The sequence below is a fragment of the Leuciscus leuciscus genome (assembly GCF_965113295.1).
Source record: "Leuciscus leuciscus genome assembly, chromosome: 22".
NCBI lineage: Eukaryota > Metazoa > Chordata > Actinopteri > Cypriniformes > Leuciscidae > Leuciscus > Leuciscus leuciscus.
This window is the reverse complement of record NC_138746.1, coordinates 11020103-11043503: the sequence shown is the minus strand read 5'-3', so window position 1 is coordinate 11043503 and position 23401 is coordinate 11020103. Positions and strand designations below refer to the sequence as shown.

Here is a 23401-nt window from a genome sequence, read left to right as displayed (position 1 = left end):
GAGCCTGTCAGTGGACTGTTCTGTGCATTTATATTTATATTAGCCTATATATCTATGCAAATATTATACTATATTATATTATATTATATTATATTATATTATATTATACTACATTACATTACATTACATTATATTATATTATATTATATTATATTATATAAAAATGATCGTAACGTAAAAATCGTATGTATTTTGGGATGGTAACAATCTCACTTATTACATGGCTACTTGCCAAATAAATAAATAAATACATGTAGGCTACATGAAATATTGATTTGAGCTGATTTTTTATAATCTTACTCGGATAAGCGGTGTTATAGGCTATGTCCGATTCTTTAGCTAATCTTTATTTTGAACGACTTCTGACTGCTAGAAGACGGTCACTTGTGTTAGGTAAAGGTTTGTGTTTTTATATTAACAATATAACTTAAGCCGTGACATAAAGACAAAGACAATTTTCTTTCGCTTTCTTGGTAGAATTTAAAAGAGAAAATGTGTTCAAATCATCATTAAAGGAGTCATTCTGGACGATGGACACAATGTGACATTCTGTCTGCGTAAATATGGTTTAATAAATGAATTAACTCCATAAATAATGGCTGTAATGACATTTTAGGGGACAATAAGTCTGAGCATTGTCAGGAAATAGTTGATGTATGAGTTTCATGCCTCAGCAGTTCCTCAAAATGAATCGGCACAGGAAGATAGCTAGGGCCTTGCAACCAGCCCATTTCCCAGAATTATCTACTTGTTGTCAATTTGCACAGTGGAATTACACATGCAAATTGCACTGCCTGCACAAACACCACTTGGAGATGATAAAAACAAATTAACAAAGGCTATAGAAGAAGGATTTATTTCACTGGCTCACCCAGGTCAAGCAATACATGTATTTGACGATTGTGTGTACCCAATTTTGGTGTAATTATATCTGCAAATTATTCTTTGTAATCTTTTTTCTTTTTTTCTTCAACCTTCTTCTTAAACTCATAATTAGCTTCCCTCCTTTCTCTCACAAAAAACAATTCAGCTGGCTGCCCTGTCAGGCTAACAGTGAATAATCTCATCTGGGTGTCACCCTTCTCTTCCTCCTCCCCTGTGCTGCGCCGTTGGACGTTATTGGCAATGGCTTGTACACTGGATACACATGGAGGCTAAAAAGTCAAGGGTCATTAAATACGAGAGCACACCATCGGGCCAAATGCACGGAAAGCAGGCATATAGCCAGTGCAGAAGTCAAGCTATACATAATCGCCTCTTAACATGGTTTCTCATATTCAGAGCTAAATGAGGAATCCCTGGACCTCCGTGTTGGCTAGTATTAGATATCTCATTTACTTTGTACACACTCAGCTAATCTTCTCTAATGAATTCTGCCACCCCAAGCCAGATCCAGATGACTTAAAATTATTACTATTTCCTCAGACATGCGCTTGCTCATTTGAGGCTCAACTCGGCTGGCTCGGGGAGAAAAAAAAAAACAGCCTGTCACATACTAATAATTAAGACTTTGAGATGATTAGTTATCTCACCACACTTACCACCTCTTTTCCACTGTTATCAAAACTTAATAAGGGTTTCCAAGTTTTAAACAACAAACTCTAAATAAGTAATAAATAACAGAAATAATGATCTCGAGCCCAAAGTGAACAAAAGTGCCAGTAATGAAATAATAATAATAATCATAATAATTTTGACACTGGTAAATCCACAGCAAGCTCAGTGATATATTACACCACCAAATTACCTTTAAAAGTTCCAGTTGTCCTTGACATCGAGTTGTCACATATATAATTAAATTGGTATTAACTTTGAGTGGGTGATATCAGTTTGCAATGGAGAGGACATGGGCTACATAGAGTGACGTTTAATATATCTTGGTGACTTAAGCCCTATCATATTTACTTAAAGTTATTGATGTTGGATTAAATTTATGTTTTTAAGGAATACAACATATAGGTCTATACTTAACCCTATAAAGCCTACATTTTCATATTTGATACATGATTTTTGGCCCTCTAAATGATCAACATGATCAAAAATCCTCACTAACCATAATGCTCAAAATAATTAATTGGTTTATAGGGTAAACTTCAATTAAACAAATTAGTTCAATCAAATTAACTTTTATAAGTATTTAGAACTTTCTTTTTCTTTTGAACTCACAAAACGGACACATTTTAAGTGATCTGAATTGTTTCATTGTTTTGAGTTTTATTAACTTGTTTCTTTTAATTTAGATAAACTTAAGTTTAACTGAAACTGCGCCCCGGGATTTCTATTTCCCGTGCTTTGCCGTGACACTTGAAAGGGAGAGTAAATGCTATAATTAAGTGTTATATAATGTTTTTTTTTTGTTGTTGTTTTTTGTGTGCAAAATTGATGTTAAGTGGAAGATTTAGTGTTTCATTTTTTGCAATGCTAATTTAGAAGAGTTTCTGTTATGTTGGGTTTTTTACCATCATGGTGACGAGTGGAGCATATGTTATGTTCTATATTGTCGCACTCATTGTTATGCTATGCTAATGCTATCTAACCATCGTGTTACCAATTAGCAATTAGCATTTATTGAATTAGCTAGATAAAGCAAGCCAACTTTCCTCTAACAAAAATAAGTTAAGTTAATAACAATTAAAATATATGAGTACAAAATAAAAATCTGCCTGTTCTGCTTACTTAAACTTTTAATTTATCAACTTAAACTTAAAATTTTTTTTTGATGTAACTGATTAACCTCAACTTATTTTAGTTTAAAGTGCTTTTGTACACAATCTACGTGCCTTCATCTGATCGATAGTTCATACTTTTTTATTATTTTCAACATATTTAAATCAAAAGTTCATTATACGTTTTGGCCATATAAATATCAGGATCTGCACCAAATTGCATTTTAGCTCAGTTTGGGTCTCTGATTAAAGTGTTTATTTCTGCCTTAAATGCATGAGCTCCATTTTCTCATATTTTACTATATGGGCCATACAAATACGATACATATAACACATCAAACATTATACACATATGCTTTCTTGTATTAGATTTTGTCTAAAGGTTCAATAAAAGTGTATTTTTCATACTGTTATTTCATATCAAGCTTTACAGGGTTAAAAAAAAAAGTCAACAGGACCACATTTTGTCAATAAATACTTAAAGAAGGTCAGGTCAACACAATAAACTCGACTAAAGCAGAAGTGAGCACAAACAAGGAGCAATGCTCACTCAGGTTATAGAAAATAGGCTACATAGAGAGAGAGAGAGAGAGAGAGAGAGAGAGAGAGAGAGAGAGAGAGAGAGAGAGAGAGAGAGAGAGAGAGAGAGAGAGAGAGAGAGAGAGCAAATGAGAAAGAGGAAGAGAGATAAATTGCTGGGCACATTCAAAACTAGTGGCACCCCCGCTGGAGGCATATCAAGCAGAAATTATATTGATGAAAATTTGTGACATTATAACAATACAAATGAGCTTGTTGCCTCAGAATCTGTGCACACTAAATAAATCATTAAAGTAAATAGGTGATTTTGCAATTAGGCACAAAGCCCACCCCTATTTAGCAACAAAACAGAAAACTGATGTTATTTGATATAAATAAGCAATTTAAGCATCAGTGTTTTTCGTCTGCCAGTGCCACAGGCTAAACAAGATTAGCATGCTAATCATTTGAATAATAATGTGGTGATGCCCTCAGCTGTCTGAATAAATTGGGAGACATTGCTCATATAAGAGCATTCTTATCACTCTGGAAAACATGAGTAATTGTGTTTTAGTTTGCCATTTGTAAAAAACGTTAAAAAAAAAAGTTTAAAAAAAATTGCCTATATAAGATTTTCATAACTGAATCAGCTAAAACAATGTTTCAATAAGTTTACTAATTCTTACCTTAAAGTTTGCTGCTACTGCATAATATGTATTTTCATTAGGAATATTTTTGGTCAAGGTACCTTATTCAGGCTAGAAGCCATATTTAATTTGTCATGAATGAAAACGAGTCTGTGAGTGATAGACATCTACAGTCCATTTAATAGGCTTGTAAGTTCTATTTATAATTTTCACAACCAGAAATAACAAAACTCCCAAAGTTTTAGAGGAATAAAGTAATTGATGCAATAGGCTAGATATCATTTTCATGTTTAATGAATTTTAACATTTTAATTTGGCAATTTCTTCATGGCTAAAAAAGGCCCACATATCCACCCACAATCTATTTAGATTAGATTGTTAAACGTGATACATATTTAACAAATTTGATAACAAAAAAGCAATTGGATAAAGATATAAAAATCAGGAATATATTAAGTAATAGCAGTAGTAATAGCCTAGTAGTAGTAGTAAAAATAATAATAATAATAATAATTATTATTATTATTATTATTATAATACAGAAATAGACGAATTAACAAAAAATATTAGTCGTGAACTATTATTCATGACACAGAACAGCAGCTTCCTCTATTTTGTAAAAGGAAGGATCCAATTTCATAATGAGATTAACGTGACCAATCAGCGTTTCTGTTACAGCTTTCGCTCCTTCGCCGGTCCAATAATAAAGCTCTATGTTCAAAACGCGGAAATACAGAAGTCAACGGTAAGCGTATTGGTGTAGTGCGCTGAAATATTGTGATGTCGTTTTATCATCCGTTTCATTTAATAATATATTTGCTTTATACATAAATCACCTCCATTTTGTGACACAGAATAATGCGGAAGTCTGCGACAGTTGCGTTTTTGATGATTCGCCAGATTTAATATGTACAGTGGACTTCTGCCGCCGGGTCTCACTGAGGCTGACCTGAGCTCTGATGATGATGATGAAGGGGTAACATCAGAAAATAGACAAGTACAGACAGACGAGCACCTCTCACTTCAGTCAGGCACAGAGCCACATCCAATTTGTCTACAGGATGAATGCAATACGACAAAAACTGATCTGCACAATTATGATGCATCTGGGGACGAGTGTCTCCCTGGAGTTTCCTTGGATAACTGGCAAGTACGTGGACTGACCGAAGTTATGTATTTATATGCAGTTATATTGCAAGAGTCATGGATTGATCAAATTTTGTATTGTAGTTCGAATTGTGCAGCATAGGCTATTTAAACACTGCAGTATAAACAAAGCAAGTTGCATTCATTCAATCAGCATTTATTTTAATATCATTATGTGAGTATCACTGCTTGATATCTCTTTGCAGAGGTTCAAAGATCTCCAAAGAGCAAAAGATGATCAGAGAATGAAGCAACCACAAACTAAACGGCAAAGGAAAAGGCGCCACAAGCAAGGTCAAGTTGTTTTTTCATTATATACCAGTGCTTTTCTCCAGTTACTTTATCCTCCACTTACTTTATCCTCTACAGTAAAAGACCTGGGTGTTATACTCGATTGCAACCTGTCTTTTGAAAATCATATTTCATATGTTACAAAAACAGCCTTTTTCGACCTTAGAAACATTGCTAAGCTACGTAATATGCTATCAGTTTCTGATGCAGAAAAGTTAGTTCATGCATTCATGACCTCGAGACTGGATTACTGTAATGCTTTATTAGCTGGTTGTCCTGCATCCTCAATAAACAAGCTACAGTTAGTCCAAAATGCCGCCGCTAGAGTTCTTACGAGATCAAGAAAATATGATCATATAGGCTAACTACCGATTTTATCATCACTGCATTGGTTACCTATAAAGTTCCGTATTAATTACAAGGTATTGCTACTGACTTATAAAGCCCTAAACGGCTTCGCTCCAGTCTATTTAACGGATCTTCTATCGCCCTATAATCCATCGCGCTCTTTAAGATCACTAAATTCAAGGCTTTTGGTCATACCTAGGATATCCAGAACCACCAAAGGAGGGAGAGCATTTTCACATTTGGCTCCAAAACTCTGGAATAGTCTTCCTGATACTGTTTGTTGCTCAGACTCGCTCTCCCAGTTTAAAACTAGATTAAAGTCGCATTTCTTCAGCCAGGCATTCATATAATCCTACAGTTCAAACTACAATCCGGCCTCTAGCTCATAAATGCCAGAGGAGAACTGGCCCCCGACTGAGCCTGGGTTCTCCCAAGGTTTTTTTTTTCTCCATTAGGTCACCTGATGGAGTTTTAGGACACCATTAGGTCACTTGATGGAGTTTTTCGGTTCCTTGCCACTGTTGCCTTTGGCTTGCTCAGTTGGGGATATTTTGGGGATATTTAATTTAATTATATCAATCAATAAATTCCTCTTGAAACAAACTTTGTTGTATTATTTTAATTTAATACTGTGAAGCTGCTTTGATACAATCTGTATTGTGAAAAGCGCTTTACAAATAAACTTGACTTGACTTGACTATACTATTTCTGTTATGGTTTATAGTATCTGATGTATTCAAGATTTCCATGCAATCATAAACAATGCAAGTTTAAAAAAAAAGGAGTTTCCCTTGCCGTCACAATGATGCCATGCACTTTGTTTTGGTTGTTGGGTGTCCAGTAAGATTTACTACAGTAGAACTAATATAATTCACATGTACTCTACTTGTGGAGATAAACAACACAATTGTACGCTTTCTAATAAATATGCCTTAATGCATGTGCATACCTTTTTAGACACATTGAATTCACTTATTTTGTTTTTTATACCTCAAACAGGTGGGACACAGAATTGCGACACTGAGCAGAAAAGGTATGGTGGACAATTATGGAGAGTTAATGATGACTAGACCAAAGTGCTTCCAAAGTAGACCATTCAAACAAACATCATTACATTAGTCAGCAGGTCTATGAGCGAAACATGTGTAAACAACTTTCCTTAGGCTTAACAAACTTTAACTTTTTTATTTGTTTTTCAGTGGTGAAGGAATGCATAAATTGAAATATATTTCTGAAATGTTTTATTTGTTCACTGACTGATGTGAGAAATATTACATTATTACTCTATAATACACTACACAACTCTTCGCATAGTATGTGAGCGGCACAAAACTTTTAAGCTTCAGACTATGAATCCGTCCAGTTGGACAGAATCAAACATGTTTGATATTTTGAGCTTATTTTAGAACACATTAGGTGTATCGAAAAATGTGCATACTTTCTGAGTATGTACTACATTTGAAAGTGACATGAAGGCCAAGTATGGTAACCCATACTCAGAATTTGGACACACACTCGGACAGCCATTTTTGCTGTGGCGCCCAGGGAGTGATTGGGGGTGAGGTGCCTTGCTCAAGGGCACACAGTCATTTCCTGCCGGTATTGAGAATCGAACCTGCAACCTCGGGTTACCAGTCTGACTCTCCAACCATTAGGCCACAACTGCCCAGCATTTGAATTTGAATGTACTTCATGACTATTAAAAAACGTACATTCTATGTAGTATGAAAATGTGGAGAATGAATGAAATTTGGACGTACTACATCTGCAATGTTGTTAATGTTACGTGACCTACCAGCATTAGCTGCGTTGCTTCACTGGCATTCATAAATCCTCTCCCGTGGCCTCATGGGATAGTAAAGTGTCCATCAAATGCACGCCTCAGAATCTTGGAGGAAGTAGTAAGTTATCCTGGTACTTTTTGCCTACAGTTTTTCGAGTACTATGTATTTGATGCGTAACACAGCATACATAACAGTGCTTTTTTGGCGTATTGCTTTTCGCATACTATATAGCCTAGAAGGGAAGTATTCAATTTCGGACACAGTGATTGTTTTCATTTGTCTTGTGTCTTTCAGCAACAAGGTGTATGTTTTGACGTGAGCTTGTGTTCTGGTAGTGTGTGATTCTCAAGTGCGTAGCTGTATGATGCTTAGTGTTTTAAAATCTTTTTTAATTTTAAAAGTTGTGGTGTATTCCAGACTTGAGGGGAACAAGTAGAACATCTAAGTACAAAATTCTTCATATTTGAAACCTCCTGCCTATTTCACTAAGCACACATATATACCGGCTCTGTAACTCACTAGTTATAGCAGAAAATAATTGAATCTCACAAAGTGTGCATGCTAGTCCTGAAGTGAATAATAATAATAACAGAAAGACTTGTCATTCTGTGTCTTTGCCCAGGGAGCCTGAAGAGAAACAGGAGGAGCACTGGAAGGAGCTCACGCAGTATTTTGGCATCAATGATAGACTCAAGCCTCCTCCTTGTAGCAGACCTCCTCTCATGGTAACAATGATTTCCTCCATCTTCCTCTACCACTCTGTGGGTGTCTTAATTCCACTCTGATGCTGAAAGCATTTTTATCCCACTGCCTCTCTCTGTTCTCTGTCGACTGTATATGTAACTCGTAATTGTTTCCTCTATCAAATGTGAAAGACAGAGTGAGGAGGCGTCCTTTCTTCCACATGACACTGAGCATAACAGAATAGATCATATTATATTTAATGATGAGATTACCTTAATCTTGACATGAGGATGTAGCTGCACTGTCTGTTCTGGTTGGTGTTTAATATTTCTCATATGAGGTGGATTTCTCCATTGAAAGCCACAGTACAATGGAGTCAGGAGCTCTCTGTAATGCTGTAATTCAGAGATAGGGAGGGGAACGCTTGCAAATCAAATACACTGGACAGCTTGTGTAACAAACGACAGTAAGATTTTCCTCACTCAGAAGCTGAAAGGGCATCATACGTAGACCTGCATAAAGAATATAATAACACAGCATATGCCATTATTTGTCCTCTGTAAATGGACCTGTTTTTAGTATTACCCACTCTTCCATCATCACATTTAAGTTGGTATTGAATATCAGCCTCCTTGAGTTTCAACATTTTGTTAAAAATGTTGCTGTAGTTTCGTAGAGATGATTGGTGCATAGCCCTTTCGTATTAGTTATATTAATACTTCCTTTAATATTAATGTGTGCTTATTCTGATTTGAAACCTTTGAAAATGAAACTTCTTCAAACTGTTTAAACGTTTATGAAATGTTTGGATTTGAAATAAAGATCTGATTATGAATTATGATTATGAACTGATTATGATAATAAAGATCATATTATGAATCCAATAAAAAATTGGTTGATTTTAGAAATTGGTGTGAGGAAAATGAATTTTTTTGAGAATTTTAACGTTTGGTAATAAATCTACTCTCAAGTCATGATTTAAAAAAAAACATTTCTGATCTTCTAACAGATAAACGGAAAATATGATTAAAAAAATTATAATAGGAAAAAGTGCAGGGTAGATTGTAATACTTTTTGTTTTTAATTAACTTTTACAGTGCAAAGAAGTAATTAAAGAGCCATTAAACCATTTAATATCTAATATATTATTTTCTTTTTCAATTATATTAGGATTTATGTTGGAATTTAGTGTGTATGGCTGCATTTTGCTGGCTCATAAACATTGTTGCTTTACTTGCTCTGAGTCTGTGTCATAAAAAACATTTGTAAACATGCATTTACTCAACAGAATTCACCTTATCAACACTAGCTGTTATAGCAGGAATAGCTTTTTTTTTCCCCTGTGGCGTCTGTGCAGAGGTTTGCTTTATATATTGTACAGCTAATTTCATTTAAAGCAATAATATATCTTTTTACAGTGTATGATTTCTGTTCCTTGTGAGATGAGAGTAGAATATGTGAGAAAAGGATTCAAGAAAGCTGACTTTGTACATTGGCTCATAATTTAATTTTGTCATGCAGGAGTTTCCTGATTACATTTTCTATAAATAAGTCTCTTTAAGTGCAAAGCTTTGTAAACAGAACTAATTCATTTGTAACTTCAAGCCATTTTTGCACTAATGCACATTACTTATCATTCTGCAGCAATAGCTCAAAACATTTTTTTTGCAGTTATTTTAATTTATAAATTGTCATGTAAGCAGAATATTGGCAAATGTAATTTGTTTTAAGTAGGAAAACGCTACTAATTCAATTGTCTGTATCGTTTAATGTTGAGCTCAAGTAATTTTGCATTAGCAAGTTAAAATATTGGGTTATTGAGTTAAAATATTGTTTTGATTATATATATATCTGGTTGTCCTGTTAATTTAGACAGCTCTGCTGCTCCATTTTCCCTCGCTTTCAAAGGCTATATCTTTTTTTATGGATTAAACATTATTAAAAGGCTGAGCGTATGCTGTGAAAGTACATTTTAATGGAGTTGTGAGTGAGGCTGATTGGAACAATCCCTCTGAAATGTTTACCTAAGCAGAATTAATATTATATGACCGTTTCTGAAATCACAGCATTGAATATACATTAGCTTAGGAATAATTACGAATTGAAGTATGTATTGCATTATGTATGCATTGCTGGTTTTTCATGTTTTTTTTGTTGTTTTTTTACCATAAGGAGCAACAGACACATCTAGAATGAGTGAAACTGGTAGAAAATGAGAATGTTTTGTCTTTGTTTTTTGGGATTTGTCTTATGAAGATCTGTAGTAGCAGACAGAGAGCTCTGCTCCACCAGTCCTGCCGCTTTGATGGAAATATCTAATTAAAGACCAACATTTCTGTTTGGTAACCTCCTGTGGCTAGACAGATTTTTTTGCCTAATATTTAATCAACCAACGATTTTCATTTACGAGAGGAAATCTACATATTTGTTGTAATGGCAATCATATTAAAAAGAATGCCTGGGGGAGTTTTTAAGTTACTCTTTGATTTTTTTTTTCTTCTTCTCGTCCTTCTATTTCTATTTGAAAATCACTTCATTTTATTTCCCTCCTTCTCATCTTCAGTCAGGCCTGGAAAAGAGCATAGAGAGTGCCATCGCTGAAGGGGACTATGGGAAGGCTGAAGAACTGAGTGACAGTCTTGCTACTCGAGAGGTATGTTGCCCAGATAAGCCATCTCGGGGGGCGCGCCAACTGTGACAAATTGAGCTAATGGGTCTGCGGACATTTTGCCTTGCAAAGACAGAGGCTACAAACACACACACATTCACACACACTTGGGCTGAAAGTCTTGCAACCCTTTTACACTAAAGTTAATGGAAAGCCCTCCCCCAGTTAGAAGTACGGCTGTGTCTATAGAACTTTCGGTTCTGCCTTTTAATGAAGGCTACAATGCTTTCAACCCGAGCGCTAAAACATTTTCAAGGTGCCAGTTTTACACCTTTGAAGTGGGCTCATACCTAAATACAGTGCCTGCAGTTTTAAAAAAGACACATTTTAGGAGTGTACGTAGGATCAAGCGCTTCGAAGCTAATTTGGCAGAAAATGTAACATTCGCACAGCTGTAATTGCAGTTAAAAAGACATTCAACTTTTCTGAAGTTGGGGCAATCATAGCGGGCAATATTTTTAAGCCTCGCAACTTTGATTCAATGGAATCTGAAATGCATTCCACTAAATTCCGGCCTATGCTTTGATTTCAGCATTACTGTGTGGAATTGATGTTCACTGTCAACCTTCAACCGTTTAGTACAGAAAAGATTTGGGTGTGTGCTTCCAGTCCACTTATCTATACATTTGGTGACTTCTAAACATTTCTATAGAAAACATGATTTTTATTTCTTCAGTCACTCAGTCCACCCCAAACCAAGTGTTTTTAATGCAGAAGTGCTTTGACAAAAGAACAATTGTGCAAATGTTCTTTCTTTCTTTCGTTCTTTCTTTCTGTCGCTCTTTCTTTCTTTCTTTCGTTCTTTCGTTCTTTCTTTCTTTTGTTCTTTCTTTCGTTCTTTCTTTCGTTCTTTCTTTCTTTCGTTCTTCTCTTGTTCATTCTTAATTTCATTTGTTAGTTCGTTCTTTCTTTCCTTCTTTCTCTCTTTTGTTCGTTCTTTTTCTTTAATTTCGTTCTTTCATTTTTTTCTCATTCGTTCGTTTTCTTTCTTTCTTTCTTTCTTTCTTTCTTTCTTTCTTTCTTTCTTTCTTTCTTCTCTCGTTCATTCTTAATTTCATTTGTTAGTTCGTTCTTTCTTTCATTCTTTCTTTCATTTGTTCTCATTCGTTCGTTTATTCTATGTTGTCAGGCAGATTTTATAGCAGGTGTCAGTCTGCATACCAACACTGAACCAGCTTTATTTCATCATGCTGTGCATTACAACATATTGCATAAAGTGGTAATTAATCTTCTGGTAATAACTTTATATTTAGGTGTACTAAGTGGTTTGTGATACTCATTCTGCAAATCCTTTTTGTGATAATTTTCTTTTACGGTTTATTGCTGTACTGCAGCTGTATTTATTCCTGGCTTTGGTGTATTTAAATGTAGTTTTCAGTTTCTACAATAATTAATTTTCTATTAAGATTAATTTTATAGTTTAATTGTGGATAAAACAGTCTCAGGTCATGCTTCGATAAAGCTCTCCCATCCAACTGGGAGGAGCAGTGTTAATCGTGTTAACCTCAAATATTAGTTTCCTACGTAATCAATTACAGCTTCTGTTTCTCTTGGCGTAAATGCGAAAATGACACCATTTACTCCACACTAATGAAATCATATTGTGGTGCTGTTGATTGTTGATTTGAATCAGTTCAAAGCAAGGTGATAATCACGCTCCTAACAGGCGTAGAGCCACGGGAACAAGCATTAAATAGCTCAGTAATGCCAACAACAGGCCCTTGGTTTATAGGCAATTTTCTTCTGAGAGTCTTTACATGGTAATCCATACAGATGCCTCTTACGCTTATCTCTGGAGTATCTCTGTGGTTTTATCTTTTTCTTTCCCAGGTAGACAGAGACATAACGGTTTCTTTGGAAACCATTCTCGGAAACATTTCATCATTACATGGGCTTCATTGTGATGCCACACGGCTATATCAGCCTTTGCCTTTGTTCTTTTGTTTGGTTGAGAATGGCAGATTTAAGCATTCCTTCACAGAGAGTTTATCTAGACTTCAAAAGCAGGTAAAGAATTTCAGAGATGCCATCATGCTGTCTAAATGCTTGCAAATGACAGCACTGAAATGTTTAAGGTTAGTGCCTCTTATCAAATAACACTGGTATTGTAATTATAGCGGGCTGCGTTATTAGTTTGCCATGGCTTGCAGGTAAAAACACAAACACAAACTGCATGGCTTTCCTCTTTGATTGACTTACCAGGACCATGTTGTCACAGAAAGCTTCTTAGAGCATCAGTGGATTTGAGCAGACTTAGCAGTCTCGAATCTCTCGCTCAGCCAGACAGCTGAGGTCTGCCTCTGACAGAACACTGGCAGTCGCTGTGCAGTAATGCCACTGTTAGCTGCTTTATTTGTTCTCCACTAAAGACTGTGCATTACAGTTTTCACCAGGTAATGTGCATTTGTCATCTGCTGGACATGTCTCTTATGCTCTATATAGATTGATTCAGCATCCCTGAGATGTAGGTATGGAAGTTTTTTTGTGTGAACGTGCCAAGAGAAGATCAAACTTGCATGTTCTTTCTTTGTATCCAAACTTTCCTCAGTCATGTTAATGGTAACATCATTCTCATGTAGTTTGTGTATTGATAGGGTGGGTTGTTTGCACATGGAAGATTATTTCTAAAATTTGAAGGGTTTCAGATGTAGGTAAATGAGTTGCACCATTTGTTATTGTAGCCAAACTTAATGCCTACATATGTGTGTCAGTGTAGCTACATATGTAGCACTGTTCAAAAGTTTGGGGTCAGTAATTTTATAAGTCTCTTATTTTCAACAAGGCTGCATTTATATGATCAAAAATAGTGTAAAACTGTAACATTTTGAAGTAATGTTTTAATTTAATATATTTTTTAATGTAATTTATCCCAGTGATTACAAAACTGGATTTTCAGCAGCATTACTCCAGTCTTCAGTGTCACATGATACTTCAGAAATCTTGCTAATATGCTGATTTGGTGCTCTATTCTTTTTATTATCAATGCTGAAAACAGTTGGGCAGCTTAATAATTTTGTGAAAACTGTGATACAATTTTTTACAGCTTTCCTCAATGAATAGAAAGTTCAAAAGAACAGCGTTTATTTGAAATACATATTTTGTAACATTATACATGTTTTTCTCTCACTTTTGATCAGTTTAAAGCATCCTGGTTGAATTTGAACTTCTCTCAGAAAAAATTATCTTACTGGCTATCTTTTGAACAGTAGTGTAGCTGTTGTTTATTCAAAATTTAGCCTTTTTACCACTTTTATTTGGAGGGAAGTAAAGAAAAGAAAAAGATAGAAAGATTAAAAGGGAGGAAAATGATCCGAAAGTTGCATGCCAGATTTGAACTTGCATGTCCCATATGAATACCAGAGCTCAATGTGCTATTATTATTTTATTTGAATGGATTTAACCACTACACAACCAACTATATACTAGATAAACAGAAATATGTTGTTCCTTTTAAAGAGTCCTTGGGGGCAATTTGGGTATTAGTGAAGCATTTTATGCCCTGATTTCTAATCCGTCTAGTATTCATTATCACAGCGCTCCGTGCGGCCACAGAGCGCTCTGCCCAGGATAAATGTTGTTGCAGACAGCTGTTTGAAATAATGCAGTGAACAGGCAATAATCCCAGCTGTGGCAAGCCTCAATTTCAAGGTTCTAATAATGTTTGTGTTTACTGCTCTATGAAATATCATACATTCTGTAATATGTTTACATGCTAATACAGCGTTAAATTAAAGGGTTTAGAAGTTGATGTGAGACAGTGATATTCTAAAGGTCATGCTATTTTTATTTTATTTTTTTGAGCACCTTGTTTTTAATGAATGCATGGAATAGAGGGATTTGTATTGGTCAAAACCGGTTAATCTGTAAACTTTTTTTCTTTTCTCTCAAATCAAAAGTTTTTATGCTTTAATATAAAAAAAGACAATCGGCTGTTTTGAAATGTTTAAATGTAGCCAAATTATCGGTTGCTTCCTTGTTTAGCTTTTTTTTTAATCATATGATGATATTTTCCATGTTTCCTTTAATCTGCAAATTAAAGCAATTTGTTAAAACCTTCTTTCAAGTTATCATAAAAAGAGTGTGTTATGTGGGCTTTCATCTTTGTCTAAGTGTTTAAACACAAATGTGGATAGCAAAGGGTTCTTTGAGATGTTCCTTTCATGAAAGTGTATTCAGATATTCTGTAGAAGGTTTAATTGTGTTTGTTTTTTATTCACAAAGCGTTTTATAAAAATTGTGTAAAAGGTGAAAGCTTTTTAATTGATTATAATTAAATACAGTATTATCAAATTCTTCACTGCTTATCTTCTATCCAAACAAAGACACAGGTACTAGTCCAAAATCCAACTGACCTTTTAAAAGTACACTCTTATAAAATAAAGGTTCTTTATTGGCATTGATGGTTCCATGAAGAACCTTTTACATCCATAAAACCTTTTGATTGCACAAAAGGTTATTGATAGTGGAAAAGGGTTCTTTAGATTATTAAAATGTTCTTCACACAAATAAAAAAGTGTGAAGAACTGTTCACTGAAAGATTCTTTGGGGAATCTTTTTTTATGGTTACGCTGTGAAAACCCTGTTTTGGAACATGTTTTGCCAAATACATCTTCCCATTGTTGGAAGAGTTTCAGGTCTCAGACTTTAGGACCGCAATATAATACCTTGAACATAATTTAGTTTACCTTTCAGAGATTATGGCAAAACTGTGACTGTTTGATAATGTTGTTTCTGTTGTGACTTTTAGATTCATTGTTTTCAGATGTTTTGATTTTGAATGGCTTTTGTCTGTAGAGAATGAATTACTTCCGTCAACTTATTTTTAAGGGGTTTCCTTGAGCCTTCTAAGCATATTTTAATAACAAGAGCTGCAGTTTGAGTCTCAGTGGTAAAGACGAACTGAGCAACGCTGAACAAAGGACTGTCACACTTTATTATTTCCTACAGTTTTTCTTTGCCCTGATCACAAATATTAGCTCCGCATTACCACTTCAAAACGTAGACTTTCTAGTCTCGAGCAGTGGGGGGTTCTGCGTCCATTTCAAGTTCTCCAGGAGTCAGACAATATGAAAATGATTAAAAGGAGACGCAGTCTGAAAAGAAGTTGTTGGAGGGGGCGCAAAAAGATAAAGTCGGGGGAGCTAGCGAGAGTTCGAGAACACAGGCACATATATTCTTCAGTATGCGAGTTAGATGCTCGCATTTCTTTTGCGTCACAGTCAAGATTATACATTCGCGTTGGCTTTATTATGATCGGTACACCTATTAAATGTGTTGCATTGCTTCATCTCCGAGCAATCAGCTGGGGTTTTGTCCTAATATGCGGTTGAAATACAATGTGTCTCAGTAACTACGAACAGACAGATCTAATGACAAAGTTCTTTGTGTGTTCTTTACAGGGGTGTCATGCTGTTTGAAGTGCCAGTATTGCAGTTAGGTTAAACTCATTGACACCAATCCAATTAAAATGCACTAGTTTGACAGCATTTGTGAAGGAAGATAGTTGGCTTTTGTACAGGCTGCCATGGCTTGGTGCATTAAACATAATGTATGTCTATTTATTTATTTAATTATTAATCATCTTAACGGCTTTCTCCTGATTTTTAAAGCAGCGTGATTAGGTATTTTTAGCCCTTTTCTCCGTCTATAACACCCAATCTGTAACGAAACCCCGGACTGGCTCTTCCTCCTGTGCGGGCCCCTCTGGCAACAAGAAAACTGCAAAGCAAAAACTATCCTCTTTGTTCCAATTTCTTTCAGTATTAGCAATTTATCACAGAATGAACTTTTATTATATCTGTAGATGACTCGCATTAAATTTTTGCCCATTAATTTTGAAATGGGTTTTGAAATGGGTCCTAAGCTTTTATCAAATGCTGGGGAATCTCATTTGGATTATTGTATTTCATTAATTACTTAATAGACAAAGCATACTTTTCAATGTAGATTTTTTGTGCTGTTTAATTAATTAGCATGTTTTCTCTTTTAATTAAAGCCATTTTTTTCGAATGAAAGCCCACAGCAAAACACATATATAATTTGTTTGTAATTAGCCCTTAATTGGTGGTAGTGGAAGCTTAGCACCCTCGTTTCCTTTTTTTTCCCTGATTGCCATTTTATTGCCAGTCAGTCATTAATTAAACTGTTTTTCTAATTAGCTTATAAAACTGTTGATGGCACATTATTGTAAGTGTGAGTTCAAAGCTTGCTAATAAGCCTTGCCTGCTCAGAAGAGGGAAGATAATGAAATGCGCACAAAGCCAGCGAACTTTCAGACTTTTTTCCACTCCCTTGTTCCCTGAAGATGACAGTCTTATGTATCTGGAATCAGATTATTGGGGCTGAAACATAGAGAAGCGCATTATACCGAGAGCTTTTCCAACTAGATCCCCCTCAGAGAGGCTGCTTCTCTGTATGTCTTGTAATGCTGTTTGTCAAGTTGGTGGCAAGATTACAGGAACTCCTTGTCTTATTTCCCCCACCAACCCCTTGAGACTGATAAGCTATGTTAACTGGATCTTTCACTGTATACAAGGATATCAAGTGTAGGACTCTCAATATGTCACTTTTGTTGAAAGGATTGCGTCGGGTATTGTCACGGGAGCGTGGCCTGTTTCGTTTCATTCAGGCAATGCAATGGTTTCCATGAGATTTCCCTTGGTATTATTTTAATGCAAGCTATGATTATTCCTATTAGAGATGCACCGATTGATCGGCTGGTGATCGGAATTGGCCGATTTTCACGTGATCGGCCGTGACCGGCGACCGGCCGGTCAGTCTGACAAATGCCGATTTTATGCCGGTGTTGTGCCGAATTTCGACCCCCGCCAAATTATTACCCCCCTAGCATTGGTAGGTTTAGGATTAGTTGTGGGGGAGGAGTTAGGATTAGGGGTGGGGTTAGGATTAGGCAATCAGGTACTGACTTCAACGAGGGGGGTAATAATTTGGCAGGGGGTCGAAATTCGGCACAACTCCGGTCAAATGCACTAGGGCGCCGCATGATTAACATTGTGCAACATCAGTATCACAAGTGCACACGGAACACACATGTAGGAAACCTCGTGAATTACGTCCGTTCAGACCGCAAGCGCGTATTTTTTTTCGCCGTGCATGTTAATCAATGAGTGCATTAACAACGGGAGCAGGAGCAGCGCGTGAGCGTCAAGCAGGAGCGTTGCGAGCAGTGAAGCGCGTGTTTCGGCGCCGAGTCTATTTGCTGCACTGCTCGCGCTCAATTAAAGGGAAAGCACACTTTTGATGGACAAAATAGCCTAAAGGGATTCACAAAAAAAGTGCCCAAAATGCACAGAATTTGCGTGTTTTAACAAGAACTGGAGTAGGCAATGTCAGAAAAGAAAACGAAGACTAATATTTATAGAAAATGTACCCATTTAAACTTGTTTTATTATTCAGTTTGTACAAGTGATTGCAATAGATGGGTTTCCGTTTCTCGAATTACCCATTATCCTCTGCGGCGCGCCGCCATGTTGTGTGTCAAAGCTGTCAGTAAGCTACTGGGAGACATGGCTCATTCACTGTCCTGCATTAATAGAAAGCCAGTTAATATAAAGTATTTTTGACTCTTTTGTGTTGAGATAACGATGACAAATTCCTCCAAACCTGGCGACAACACCATCTGGGTAAAAAAACAACAACAACACAACGCTCCGAACTAATTTAGTGTAGGAGAGAGATGGAGAGCAGAGGCACGGAGCGATGTGCTCCAGGTGTAGCCTCTGTCTCTGGCTCGACCAGCTGATGTGGCCACAGAGAAAGTGATGAAGGTGGACAATCGTCAGAGTGTGCTTCTGCCCAGCCAACACCTCTCAAGGGCTGTGTCGATAGCAGCCGCCTGGGTACAGCGATTTGACAGCCGATGAGAGCTAGCGCATTTAGCTAGCCCATCTTGGAAATTATTAGATAAAGTGTCACATCTCCAGAGCACAAAACCTCTAAATGTTCACAAGTGCAGCACTGAACATTAACTCCAGCCAAACGGAGAACAATCGTATGATTTTCATGTTCAGAATAATGCCGATTCAGGATATTATCATGCTCCGTAACACAAACGCTTGACCCACTTGACACACAAGATGGCGCCGTAAGGAGTTGCGGGAGAAATGTGACGTCATCGTAAATCTATCTATAGGCCTGTGTGTGTGTGCTTTGAGAAATATCTTTATACTACAAGGCTATATTTATTTTTTATTTTATTTATATATAATTTTATTGCCATTCCCTGTTTTCATACAGACGTTTAGTTTGCTAAATACATATATAAAAAATGTTTGGATATTGAATGTGAAAAGGAAATGGTTATTCCATAACACTGCACTTTAGATGTGTGTGAACTATGCAAATTGTAAAATGTTCTATTACAGAAAAGATATAAAATAAATATTTGTGTGTGCTGTAAAGTGCTTAGAAAAAATGAAATCGGAATCGGCTAAAATCTGTATCGGCAGGTCAAACTTAATGAAAAATCGGAAATCGGAATCGGCCCAGAAAATTGTAATCGGTGCATCTCTAATTCCTATCTGTTCTAACTGAACGTGTTTGGCATGACAGAGCAGAATTACAATGTTATTGATTTATTGGTGATATTAGAGAAAGGCAAAACAGTGTTTGTAAGAAAATGTAACAAGTTCCTAATATACGATGTTGGTATGATCAATTGATTAAGCAAGTTATGGGTTCCACTTACTAACTTTCTGGCCTTTGAAATTGGTAATATTTTTTGTGGGGGTGAGGGGTTTGTAATATTCTAATGTGGAATTTAGTAGTTAATTTAATTTAGTAAGTACTATCTATCTGGCCAACTAAAGTCACAACCAAACAAACCAAACACAAACAGCCTTAATCTGTTAATCATTCCAGCCTTATACAAGTCAACTATGTCCATGTTATTTTTGCTTTAAGGTGTGTGTATGTCACCTGTTTTACAGAGTGAATATTATGTGTAACAGCTATTGTATAAACCAGTTTACAACTGTAGCAGTTTTAATGGTTTGCTACTATGTGTGTGCGAGTGAGAGCCTGGGTTAGATGCGGTTTTAATTAATTTAAAAGCTTTTTTAAACAGCGGCAAGAAAATCGTATTTCTTTTAAAGCCAGTTTTTAAAGATATTATCACTAAATAATATCATTATATATTTATACTTTGCTCCAATATACAGTAGTTTGCAACCTTTATTGTCATATATTTGTGGAAGGCTCAAAAATGAAAGGAATGAACAATGCCCTGGCGTCAGGGGACGGACTAGCATTGTAAATGAATGCAGAATGCATATATTGCACATTAGTGTTTTTGTGTACTTCACAGCAGCCACTGTGGCAGTCACTGATCTACTATACAACACCAAGTAGGCACTGCACCTCTGTTGACTTAACCCACCTAGTGGCCCCACGTTGCAGTTACAGGGCTGAGCAGAAGGTATTCATCCCTCGCAGACCTTTCAAAGGTCACATCATTAATAGCGCTAAATAAACCCAGCACTGAATAAGGCTTTGCTGAGGACTGGCGTAAATGGCACACAATTCCTTTAAAGAGGAGAGAAGAGAGGTAAACGACAATGGAAATGCACTGAATGTAATTCTTACGGAAATATGGTAAGGTTTAGTGTGACTACCTAGAACAAAGAGCACAAGCGCTTTTTGTTGTGAATGTTACCCCCCCCCCAAAAAGCCCACTTTTCCCCCCTTTTATTTTGGATTGTGATTTTTCATTCCTTTTTTTCCTGCCCTGCATTTTTCCTCTGTGCCCGCATTTGATGTGAAAGGATTTGGCACTAAGTCACAAGAGAGGGAAAAGGAGGGGGGGGATAAGGATGAAAAAGGAGGGAAAATCATGAAAAGTGGATCAAAAAAGTAAATGAAAAATAATGTCATATTACGGAAAATATGAGAGGCTAATTTGTGCCGACTTTTTGCTAATTTTGTTCTTGCCACAGAAAGAAGTGCTGTCACCTGCTCTGCGCTACACTGATGACAGTGCCAGTGATCCATGAAATAAGCTGCCGCCGGCTTTGTTCTGATAAGAATGAACAAATCTGCACAATGTACTGCGCTCCGAATCTCATTTTCATACTTGCATGCAGGCTAAAAGAAATAAGCTGTTTGCAAGGCTTGATTAATCAGACATTTGAGAGTGCTTTTTTTTTCTTTTTTTGTCTCTTTGATCTGCTCTGTCTCCTAGGTAACTTGCTTGACATTAATGTTGAGCCCCGGTAAAGACAATCGTGGATTGTAGACTGGACTGATTAAAAAAATAATAATTAAGACCTTTAATGCTTTGAAAATAGTAATGTGTGTGAAAATTGGGGAGTCCCGGGTGGAAGAGTGAAGGGGGGGGGCTTTATTTTTGGTGATAGGGGCAAAATTTGGTTAAAGCTGGAGCGCAGGTTAATGTGGGTAATCCTTGTGTCGAAAACGCAGATAAATCTTAAGATTTAAACCTCAGAAGCCATTTGGCATCCTCTCATTTTGTTGTCTCAAAATTCTGCTTTTTACCAATGTCATTATTGTGTCATGTTTATCGTTTCCCATCCGCGATAGCTTTAGCACCTTTTCCGCTTAAACGCGCCTCTCCAAAAACACCCTGGTGTGAATTATCTGCGAGCAGATCTGCGCTAAACACGGGCATGATCACCCATTATAACTTCCCTCTCTGCGCTGTCTTGCTAGAAAACATGATTTATGGCTCTTAAAACCTCCAAAAAAATGGCAAGGATTTAAAAAAACTGTCATAGTGTGTTAGCCTCAGGTTATGCAGACGCCTTTACAAATCTTCCAAGTGCCTGTATAGATGAATGCCTCGAGGGCCCAGCCGGAACCCCGCTCTCTCAGCCTGCTAAAGGCCTTATCTTAAATCCAAGCAAAGTACCATTAATCTTTTTGAAAGACCTTTATGGCTTTTAATGTATCCCAAATTAGAACATTTTACACCCTTGGTTCCTGAAATATGGCGATAAAAAGCCTTTAGAGTTTAATTTCTCCTTCCTGCTCGCTCTGACCTGCCTAATCCCAGCATGCATTAGGAGATATTTTAGTTTCAGTCTTTCTAATAAAGTTTATCCCACTTAATTATAATTGAAACATTTTTTTCCACTCTCTTGCTCTCTCCAGGTTTTTTTGAGCCTACGAAAATGGTGGCACATTTCCTCATTACCAATTGAGTTTTTTTTTTTTGTCTGTGTTCCCTCTGATTGTGTTCTTTTACTGTTCTAAAGAATTACCCTCATATCCCCTCCCAAAAAAAAAAAAAAAAAAAAAACAGGCAGCGAGAAAAAGACAGTGGGTAAAAAAATAAATAATTTGCGAATTGTTCCAAGTGTTTATCATAGTTTCTTGCGGTCCAATAATAAACCCATCCCAGGAGTGATGGAAGAGGCCCGGACTCTCCTTTTGTTTCCTGAGCCCTCTGTGTCACTCTGGCTATTGGAATTAATCTAGCCACCCCACACACATTTCCCCTCACTGATACCGCCGACATGTGCCTCTCGCCCTCCTCCATTCATTTTGCCTTCCTAAGTGCGTGCACTGCAATTTTCAGAATTAAAGGTCCTCTTTAGATGAACAGATTAAGTATATGAGATAATAACATTAATTATGCACATCCATGCTGAGTGGTGGAACGGAGGGTTGGGTGTCCTACTTCTATCTATGAACCACAAATTCTTTTTTTATTTTCCAAACTCGAGCATGTGCATGTCCGTGCGGGATACGCCATCCTCGCAGTGATGAAGATATGAACCAGAGGCATTCTTCGAGCACCACCTTGACGCACTGGCAGTGTTGGTGAGGTTTGCCAGGCAGACTGATTTTCTCCAGCTAATGGAGCTTGTCTCTGTCTCCTTCTCAATAGCTGGCCGTGAAAATCGCACAAGCCGCCGATTGCCGTGACTTCGCTAGCACCAAACAGGAAGCGGAGGCTTCCCGGGCAGCCCAAAAAAGGAGGAAGCAAATCGCTTGGGGGTTTGTTGTGTTTTTTTTTTCCTTCTTCTATCTGTCCCCAGTGCTGATACCCTGCAATTTCATTAAGTCACTCTGCGTTTCACACTTTAAATGTCCCTTCTTTCCTGGACTATGTGTTAACTCGTGTATTCACTAGAGCTTTCTAATGAGTATGCGGGTGCTGCTTATCTCTTTGGTCAGTCTCTGAATGCCCATTGAATAATGTGAGCTAGAATTAACCACAATATACAGATTTTGTTTGCATTGACTGCAATTATATGCAAGTATATTTATCCAAAAGAATCTGCTTTGATTGCTTTGTCTTTGCATTGCTTTTATAAAAAAAATACTCTAAAATTCTTGATTATTTTAACTCAAGTTTGTTACTTTCAATGTTTTTTTTGTTTGTATTTTTAGGTTTGAAGCAAAGAAAAGATGGGAAACCAAAAGCAATATGGGATTCATGTGACATTCACATCAGTTGAAATGTTTTTAAAAAGATGAGTAAAGATTTGGCATAGTGGTAATTGTTTCTAGAGGTAATCTTTTCATAATACATTATTATCGTGCTCAAATTCCCTTTTTTGTCATTTAACATTTTATTTCTCTCTGAATCAGCTTTTTTGGTCATTCATTCAAATTTGTGGGTCATTTTTATATAGCTAAATAAATTCTATAAGCACACCATTATTG

The 23401-nt window shown here is 36.5% G+C and overlaps 1 protein-coding gene and 1 long non-coding RNA gene across 2 annotated transcripts in view; both read left to right on the top strand.

Annotated features, from left to right (window-relative positions):
• The window catches only part of LOC309486745, a 387401-nt gene that overhangs the window by 293017 nt on the left and 70983 nt on the right, over window positions 1–23401 (top strand). The gene's annotated exons all lie outside the window — the stretch shown is intronic.
• fam204a (family with sequence similarity 204 member A) lies at window positions 4554–23392 on the top strand. Its single transcript, XM_082154164.1, has 7 exons — window positions 4554–4982; window positions 5185–5272; window positions 6617–6650; window positions 8024–8126; window positions 10649–10738; window positions 22620–22729; window positions 23126–23392. Exons 1-7 carry the CDS (start codon window positions 4740–4742, stop codon window positions 23175–23177), a joined length of 720 nt encoding a protein of 239 aa, XP_082010290.1. The 5' UTR covers window positions 4554–4739; the 3' UTR covers window positions 23178–23392.

Excerpts from the sequence above, each read along its gene's own strand:
- fam204a (XM_082154164.1), top strand. The coding sequence starts at position 4,740 with ATGTACAGTGGACTTCTGCCGCCGGGTCTCACTGAGGCTGACCTGAGC. Across the intron at positions 5,273-6,616 it reads GAAAAGGCGCCACAAGCAAG|GTGGGACACAGAATTGCGAC; the intron begins GTCAAGTTGTTT and ends TACCTCAAACAG. Across the intron at positions 8,127-10,648 it reads GTAGCAGACCTCCTCTCATG|TCAGGCCTGGAAAAGAGCAT; the intron begins GTAACAATGATT and ends TCTCATCTTCAG.